We start from the raw sequence: 9490 nt of genomic DNA, 5'->3' as shown, positions 1-9490 counted from the left end.
ATGGATGGATGGATGGATGGATGGATGGATGGATGGATGGATGGATGGATGGATGGATGGATGGATGGATGGATGGATGGATGGATGGATGGCTAGTTCTAACAATGGGGCTGTAAATATGGGCAGGAAAGTGGGGTCATAGGCGGGTGGGAGCTGTGATCGTCGGCCTCATGATGCTAGGCGGCCAGTTTCTCCAAAATTTCTCAGGATATTTGTTCGCTGGGGGTTGACCTGTCCAGTTAATGCTGCATGCACTCTTCTGCAGGTACTGCCTTCGTTAATTCAATATTTTGAAACGTGTCTGAATATATTTGAATGTTTCTGTGAGTGTAGAATTATCTAGTGTGGGTATGAAGACTCCAAGTATTGTAGTTTTTAAACTAGAGCAGATTAACGATGCTCGAGGTGGTGAAAAATTAGGTGGACACAAACTTTATCATTTTCCAAAGCTAAAGCAAACTTCAGCTTCAAATTGTTAAGGCTGTAGTGTCTGACCACACAGAACTTTCTGGAAGATTTGGGAAAATAGTCAGGTCAAGGGTCAAAAGACATTAAGCTTGAAAAATAAGTCTAATGTATGCTCTCCAGATGTATAAGCAGACAATCCAGCGCCAGGACCGAAAGAAGACGTGATCGTGAAATATATTTTGTGATTTGTTTAATTTGGGGAATATGTGTCGTGCAGAGCCCTGTAAAACGGACACTGCCCAGAGATCGGGAGGATTTTGCTGCGATTGGGCCAAGATTTCCTCAAAGCTCAGAATGCTGACTTAGGCTGCAGTATTGTAATAAAACTTTGCTGTTCAACCAAAGTCTGTACCATGTTGAGTCTTTTTTCCTGCAACATCACCACACAGCATCAAGAGAAGACAAACAGAGAACACCGCAAGGAATTAATAGTAACATTTCAAAAATAATATTACTGAACAGAAAACAATATTTATTAAATTTAGTCTCCCATTAACAAATGTTGTGAAAGGTGACAGACTGTAGGAAACACCAATAAAACTTGATTCTCTCACCTCAGACGTGAATCCAACATGGCGGCTCTTCCTATGGTCAACTTTTCAGTTCCTGAATTAAAAACATGGAACACGTGGGCGATAACCCAGAAAGAAAATCTCACTCTGAGCATGCGCACTTTGCGTCAGAATGAAGAGATCTATTTTCTATCCGTTTTACGGCTAACGTGAAAACAATGGAAACAGATCGGGGACGCTGAAAAAATCTTACTTTCTTCCCCTTTTGACCCAGTTTGGTGGTGTTTAACATATATAAAAAAAGAAAAATGTGTAATTAATAAATAAATAAAAGCAGCACTTAACACTTCATCACCAAGGTGCAATATTTATATATGGTATCTCTTGCGCTTACACATTAGTATTTAACAAAGCTAATTTCAGCTTCATGTCACCTCTTAGTTCCTACTTATTCACATATTAATATACATATTTACAACCGTGTAAATATGCACTGGTATGACAATAAAAATCCCATTATGTCCTTTATACATGATTTTTAAGATCCAATAATAGTTTTAGGTTATATGTTTTGTCTCCTTATCTACCTACAGTTTTAAAACGACTGAATCCGACAACCAAATCCATCCCAACAGTGTTAGATTCATCAGCAGAAAGTACTGAATAGCAAACGAGTCGTGATGCTCAGAAAGCGATCTGGATGCTAATAGATTCCAAAAATAAAACAAACACTCCACATTCACAGGAACCACACATCTAATCTGGCAACAGCGTGAACAAATGATTCTAATCAGTTCTTTAAATATTTAAAACATCTTTAATAGTGCTCTTATAAAATTTCAGGGTAGAAAAAGAATCTTTTTTTTTTCAAACATTTGGATCATCACTGCACTACAGATCCAAAGTCCACATTGTGTTTTTAAAGTGATGTTCGTTTCTTCACTTCCATCCTCCTGCTGACTCTTATAAAACAGAAATAAAATGAAATCAGAGCCACTTCATTGGGAAACATGGGAGGAAATATCACTTTAAAAACACAAGCACAGTGTAAACAGCAGAATGCATGAAAACGTATGAAGCCCTGTAGCTTTTATACATATTTTCTAACTGTAAATAAAGTGGTATAAAAACATATCTAAAAAGATTTTGAGAATTTGCTTTTTCTTCTTGTGACAGCAATGAACATTTTAGTGTTTTTTTTCTTTCTGGAGTTTAACCAGCTGATATAAATATGTAAAAAGCTATGAAAAGCAAAGACATCTCTACCATCTCATCCATGTTCATCATGATTACATCAAGCTTACACTACGAATCTCAAAGTGCAAAAATAAATGACAGTTCATTTTTAATGGCAATCAGTATACAAATATATTTCTTCAAAACAAACAGAAAACTTAGCGCAAAAAGTAGGGAAATCTGTATTTGATCGATTATTTCTTGGTTGTAACCCTGCAACATTTTTCTTAATAATTCAGTTTATTTCTCCTGAAATGGTGCCGTAGTTATAAGATGTTTTTATAAACTTGACAGCTTCACCATTTTAGAGGAAATAAAGAGCATTTTTCCAACTGCACTGCTACAACAAAGAAACAACTGAGCAACCTGAACGTCCTTTCTTATTGTGCTAAGGTTAGATGAGGTTTTATTTACATTGCTTCTCAGTTTAAAGTGTTTTAGTTGGATGCACTGACTCCCAGCTTTCAATACTGATCACTAATAGAAATCAAATCTATTGTTTTGGTTCCACAGTTCAGCATGAAACTCTGCTCCGTTTTCCTCCTCTGCTCAGCCCAAGCCGCCGGCTCCCGCGGTTGTCCCACTGGTGTGGTTTTGGTGGTCTACACCCCGCTGGCTTGGGACAGAAAGCACAGAAAAGAGCTGTGATTGGTCAAAAGCTGACCTCGGTCAGTCAGTCGGTCAGTCAGTGAAGGAGCTTTAAGAGATGACGTCTTGAGAGTCACCGTTAGGTCGCGGCCTGTTGGCGAGCGGCGGGAGCGGTTTCTTGTAAAACTCTGCGAAAGGCAGGAGAAAAAGGTTCGGCTGGGTTATTAAACTACATCCGTCGGGGAGCAACAGGAGGCACGGCGATGGGGTGGTGATGACGTGGGGAGAAAAGGAGTTAGTGCAGCCGACAACAGTGAAGCAAGCGCATGCCTGGTGAGATGCAGGAGGGGAACGATCAGCGTTTTTCCAAAAATGGAGGAACAAACGTCGGGTTTTCCTTTATAAAGGCTGATTTAAGAAGGAAAACCTGACTGCAAGCCTTAAACATGAACACATGTGAGGTTAGCTGGAACCAGGAAGGAATTAGTGCGATGACGACATGAGGTGATGATGACATCACAGGCGGCTTTACCGGAATGTCCCGAGTCTCCGATCGGCTCGAGTTTGGGCAGCCGAGAGACTTTGGGCGTGGCCCATCCCACTGGAGGAAAGAGACGAATAAAACAGAGTGATGAGGGGAAAAAACAGAGAGAGAGAGAGAGAGAGAGACAGCGGCAACGGTCCTCCATCACTGAAACAACTGATCTACAGAACTACAAGTCAGAGCAGAAAGAACAGAGACGTTACAGGAAACAGACTGGAAACAATGAGGAAGGAAATATGGATATTAGCAAGAAGGAAGAAAGGAGGAAAGATGGACAGAAGTAAAGTAGCTAGGAAGTGAGGTTGTAGGCATCCAGTGTTGACCATCAGACTGACCGGGTGGCGGCGGTGGCGGCGTTGGGCTCTCTGTGGGGCCGTCGTCGGCCCTCAGCGGGTCGACCCGGTGCTTCCTCTTCAGATGCAGTTTGCTCGTCTTCTTCTTGCTCTGCTCTCCTGCTGGGACCAAACGGCTGCTGGTGACTGCTGACACGGTGCTTCAGTAACTCTTAAGAGGATTTTTACTTTTGCATTATTTACTTTTACTTGTTGTTTTGTTTGTTTATTTTGGATATTTAAAATTAAAGTGCAAAATCCTGATTAGACTTTAAAGTTCGTTGATTTTTGAGAATGTGTTCTGCCATATTGTCGTTTCCCAGAATAATTTCTGGGACGATTTATCATCAGATAAATTTGTTATTGTGACATTACCCTCATCTGATTAATCATTTAATTATCTCGTTACGAGCGAACAGGAACTCACCAGGCGTCGTGTTTTCTGCTGTTTGTCTCGTGTTGTTTGGCTCTCCAGCGTTGTCCTCCTCATCCTCCTCTTCCTCCTTCGGACCGTTACTCCTGTCTCCTAACTCCAGCTGCTCCTTCCTGTCCGTCTCTTCTCTCTGGAGAAGGAAACGTTTTATTTTTTTGCTCGCTGAAGCTGTGGCGGTGTTAAGTGGCAATCGTGAACCTTGGAGATTAAATCTCCGATGGGTTGGAAGGGGCTCTGCATGTTCCCGTCGTCAGCTTGGTCCTCCTGGACGGGCCGTCCTTCCCGCTCTGCTTCCTCGCGCTCCAGCCGTTCCCTGCAGACAGGACGAATGTCTTAGTTTCTATTTATCTGCGTCATCCTCCGGTCCTCCGTCGCGTCCTCACCTCTCCTCTCGTATCCGCCGCACCCTCTCCGCCCTCTCCTTCTTGTCCTGCTCCTCCAGCGCGCGCTGCTCCGCCGTGTCCTTCTGCACGCGCTCAGCAATCGCCTCGTAGTCTTTGGCGATGTTGCTGAGGAGCCAGGTCAGGCCCTTCTTGATGGACTTGTCCACCTTCTTTCCACATCCTAAGATGGCGGAGCACGGTTCCTGGAGCAGACGCCGATACAGTTTTTGGTTAAAACTTGTTTGTTTTTCATTCAGTGGCAAGAAAATCCAGAAATTTTACTCAAGTAAGAGTAGAAAGTACAGCATAGTAAAAAATACTCATCAACTCAGAAAAGTTACTCAAGTAAACGAAACTAAGTAAATGTAACTAGTAACTTTTTTTTATTACTTTTATTGGTATTTTTACTACAATATAGTTTTAATTTTTACTTCAGTAAACCCCTGTTAGACTGAAACACTCACGATCTGACAGAGACACTTGTTCTCGTTGACGAGTTTCTCCAGCGACAGGTTCTCGATGATGTCTGCCTCCGGTAGCGCCCCCTCCAGGTCTTGTTTGTTAGCAAGTCTGCGAGCGGAGAGGAAGTTTAGAAATCACTCAGCTGGAGGGAAACCTGAATTCAGGATGAATGTTTTCGATCCGGACTTACACCAGGACGGGTTTTCCAGCGATGCGCGGGTGCTGCAGGACCTGTGCCATGGTCTCCCGCGTCTCCTGGATGCGCTGCACGTCGCTGGAGTCCACCACGAACACCACGCCGTGGGACTCCGAGTAGTAGTTCTTCCAGATGTCGCGGATCCGCTTCCCGCCTCCCAAGTCGAAGATGGTCACCTCAAACTTGCCCTGCTTCAGGTCCACCTTGGAGAAGCCCACAGTGGGAGCCACGTCCTGCGGGTTCTCTGCAGAGAAACCCAAATGACGAACAATCTGTCCTGCAGCTTCATTCGCGGCTGAAAACTCACGGCTGGGGAAACCGACCTCCCTGGATTCCTCGCACCGCCGCCGTCTTCCCCGCGTTGTCCAGACCCACCATCACCAGGGTCACCTTCCTGTAAGGAGCAGCGAACATGAAGTCAACACAGCTGAACAAAGGCAGCCTGCAGAACCACCAGGTGTTATGATGCGTCTGATAAGCTAGAGAGCGTCAGCAGCAGTCATAACACTGATGACGCAACGTGAGGCTGCATCACTGCTCCCACGTTTTAATCTGATAAAGATTAAATATTTTTAGCTATTTTGATGTCAAATTTCGCAGCTAAGCAGATATTCATAAAAGGAGAATTTTTAGCTAATTAGAAAGATAGTATTATTTAATTTTTGCTATTTTACAGTAAAACTTTGCAGCTAAGAAGAAAATTATAAAAGATTTTTTTTAGCAAATTAAAAACAGATATTAATCTTTTTTTTCTTTTTCCCATTTTGCTGCCAAACTTTTCAGCCAAGCATATATTTAAAAACTGATGTTTTTTAGCTCAGTGAAGAAATAATATAAAATATTTTTAGCTATTTTGCATTCAAACTTTGAGGCTGTAAATGAAACATGAGGCAGTGCTATCGCTATAGCAACAAAAATGAAATGAAAATGAGAAATATTAAACTGTGTTTTCAACTAAATATAAGAATATTAATCCATTCTGATTTATTTCATTCACTGCATTAGTCTCAGGAATGAAGAAATAATACTTGCTACTGGAACAATTCACACAGGAAGTTGAGAAATGCAGCAGCTTTTTAAAGCGACAGTCACCTTCCAGGTTTTCCATCACAAACCAAAACAAAGCTATGAAATCTCTACTCAAAAAGTCTGAACATCGCCGTAGCGATCAACAACGCACAACTTAACTTTGACATCTGCGCCTAAAAGACATCAAACGCACAATCCATGCGACCGTCCTCTGCAGCCAGCTGGCCTTCATCGGTTCAGGAGCTGAGACGCCGTCCGCTAACCCATAACGCTACCGTCGTCGCCGCTGGAAACCAGCAACAGCAGCATGAAGGAGACCCGCTGAAGCAACCTGGCTGCGGGATTAGTCTGGGATTTCTGGCTAAGTCTTAAGGATCAGATGTTTCAGTCGTCACGTGAGTAAAGTACTGTTGATTACTGGCTGCTGTCTGGTGAAATATGTGACACTAACAACAACAAGTGTGATGCAGAAAACGAAAAATATGACAGATGTATGTCTTGGTATCAACTTCTCAACTAGTTTCTGTAATAAAATCATTAGAAAGAGGGTTTTGTTAGCTTAATATTGATTTTAAATCAATTCATTAAGAAAAACATATTGGTTTTGTTGTATTGCATGTTACACCAGTTTTTAGTTTTTATTAGTTAATCTATTGATTAATTCTTTCAAACAAACATCCCACCTTCTAGCCACACTTTTTTATGACTAGTTTTTTACAGCTCATAAATTTAGTTGAGTTTTTTGTTATGTTGCAGACTTTTTGTTTTTCTCCTAATATTTTTTAATTTTGTAAAAAAATCTTTTATGCTGCCCTTATTGTGTACATACATAAATAAATGGTTATATGTTGCTGAATTATCAGCATAAGCACAAGTTGATCAAAAAAGGTTTTTTACACATTTCTGACTTTGATCTTGAACTTAAATAAATAGGAAACCATAAACGCTTAGACATTATTTGCCCCAATTTATTACACATTTTTACTTTGTGAATTTATTACATTTATTTACCATTTGTGTTGGACTGATAAAGTGTGGACAGACTGGCGATAAGCAAATAAAAGTTTAATCAAAATATCTTGCTGCATTTATTACAATTGAAATTACAATATGGAGATCAAAATTAATTACCTCTAAAAAACAAGACAAATCTGGATTGTTTTCAATCATATCTGGATTAAACAGTTAAGGTTAAATTCACCAGCAGGTTTTTTAAGTCCGCAAACGTCATCAGCTACAGTTTATAGTTATTATCACATGGGAACTTGTTCCTATCATTATATTTATGATAATTAATTATCTACTTCTGCACAACTGCATAAAAAGCTTCATTTTCAGGATTGTTTGCATTTGTTCTAAACCAAAAATAAGAGATGAAGGTAAAAACTCCATTATCATAGCTTTGAATTAAATTAAAGCAAATATGGCCTTCCCCTAAAAGAGTATTAATGATGAGTGATCTATCATTTAATTTTATAGAATAAAATATCTACAAAGAGCATTAGAAATGATTTAGACTGCAGGAATCTTCCGCTACATGACGCAATCCGTGAATGCGCTGCACTGATTGGACCTCCAGCTCTGTTGTTTATCATTCTGGTCTCTTTAAAAAGAAAAAAGAAAAGACATCAACTCACCTGGCAGGTTCCTGCCAACGTTTCAGCCAGCTGCAGCAGTTCGCCATCAAACTAAACATGTCAGTCCGCCTCCAGATCGCAGCAGCTGCTTAGGTGGTCATCGATCCAAGGGGGGGGCTATCTAGCTATCCAGATGAACGATCCTTTTAGTCACGAGTTGCTACATCATTGCGAGCTAACTCATCATGTCAGCAGCGTTAGCAGCCCTCTACTTGCTCGACATGAGTGGAAATGATAAACCTGCTTTAATAAATAACACCGACTGGATTGAAAACAATTCCCAGGACTACAAAAATCCCGTTATCCAAGGCTAGCTGGAGCTAACGCAGCTAACAGTAACGGTAGGCAATTTTTTTGGGGAACTCAACGGACGAGGGAGTCTTAAAATTCATCGACCAGAAGTCGAGCTTCGTCGATATGTTGCTGAAAAAGTGTAAAGATAGAGCCACTATTCCACCAAAGAAACATCGTCCACTTAGCTCCTAGCGGCTCGCTTTGTTTACGCCGTCGATACTGCTGCTAGGCTGCGGGCGTGATTACGTCATCTTCCGAAAGGGTGCGACGTCATAATTAAATGGGCTCTTTACACATAGACATATGTCTTTGCAACTCGGTTTCCGCGTTCGGGGAAAAGCGGAATGGCATTTTACACTAGGTACTTGCAGGGCTTGATCAACCTATGTACATCTATCCGAAGCCCCAACAAGTAAGATGGAGAAAGGTTTTAAGATGTACGCCTCGTTATACATTCACTGACACGAAGGTGAGTTTTACTTTCCTAAACTTTGTGGCTGATATTAACTTTAGCCAATGCTATTAGGCAATATTCTCTGATACTGTTGAGAAAAATGTGCTATTTAAGTATCTAAACATTCAATATTTTTACCTTATTTTCAAGTATATTATGTGTGTTTATTGTCGTTAGTGTCAGAGATTAAAGAGGGAGACTATGGTTAGGCAGTGGCGGAGCCAGAGGGGGGGGGGGGCAGTGCCCCCCTGTCATCTGATTGGCCTCCCCAGTGGCCCCCTTGATGATTGACATGTAACAGCACCAGGTTATTCCTGTACATTATTTGGAATCATTCTAAGTCAATCTAATATCTAAAAAGAAAAACAATAATAAATTTATGAAAAGAAAATGTATAAAACTTTATATAAGTCCATGTGATGACATAAATAGATTTTTATCAGGCGCGATACCAGCCTCCTTTATACTCATAAAAACAAGCTGATATTCTTCTCCTGGATGTTTCAGTTGCTGCGCTGTGGTGCAACTCAAAGGCTAAAGCACTTCATACCTGGTGGTGATGGTAAAACACCAATAAGTTGTTTATTGATCCTCCGCAAAAAAGAGAAAAAACCGAAGCCAACAATGTTCATAGTTCGGAACAGAGGTGGCGCTAGAGTTTTTTCATTGTCCGTCAAAGAAAAAAAAAATTTTATTTCCAATTTGTAGTCATCAAATTAAACATTTATTATTTCTCTGCGAGAACGTTTTTGAAATCAGGTAACATTTCACGAAATGTGATTAGAAGACGACAGAACTCTGATCGTTTCCTGATCCCTCAGCGGGAGAAAAACCAGCAGAAGCGGATCAGCTGCTGGCCAAAGCCTCTGGTCCGTTAAAGCGTCCAGATCAGAGATGATTCTCTGACAGATATTGTTCTTAG

At 41.0% G+C, this 9490-nt stretch overlaps 1 protein-coding gene across 8 annotated transcripts; it reads right to left on the bottom strand.

Annotated features, from left to right (window-relative positions):
* Nucleotides 1–2054: 2054 nt before the first annotated feature.
* On the bottom strand, nt 2055–8528 carry arl13b (ADP-ribosylation factor-like 13b). Of its 8 annotated transcripts, XM_008429354.2 has the most exons (11): nt 6342–6661; nt 5478–5548; nt 5149–5398; nt 4961–5066; nt 4497–4699; nt 4312–4426; nt 4108–4243; nt 3684–3803; nt 3337–3405; nt 2942–2992; nt 2055–2832 (listed from the first exon to the last, which is right to left on the bottom strand). In XM_008429354.2, the coding sequence occupies exons 1-11, from the start codon at nt 6413–6415 to the stop codon at nt 2819–2821; spliced, it is 1209 nt and encodes a 402-aa protein (XP_008427576.1). In that variant the 5' UTR covers nt 6416–6661; the 3' UTR covers nt 2055–2818. The 8 variants fall into 8 exon arrangements, with proteins under 8 accessions (XP_008427576.1, XP_008427584.1, XP_008427610.1 ...); XM_008429362.2 differs by lacking the exon at nt 6342–6661 and adding an exon at nt 7821–8528 and having other exon boundaries at nt 2055–2992; XM_008429388.2 differs by lacking the exon at nt 3337–3405.
* Nucleotides 8529–9490: the final 962 nt, after the last annotated feature.

Source organism: Poecilia reticulata, linkage group LG2, assembly GCF_000633615.1.
Source record: "Poecilia reticulata strain Guanapo linkage group LG2, Guppy_female_1.0+MT, whole genome shotgun sequence".
Lineage (NCBI taxonomy): Eukaryota > Metazoa > Chordata > Actinopteri > Cyprinodontiformes > Poeciliidae > Poecilia > Poecilia reticulata.
The sequence above is the reverse complement of the archived record's forward strand: the minus strand, read 5'-3'. Positions and strand labels throughout refer to the sequence as shown.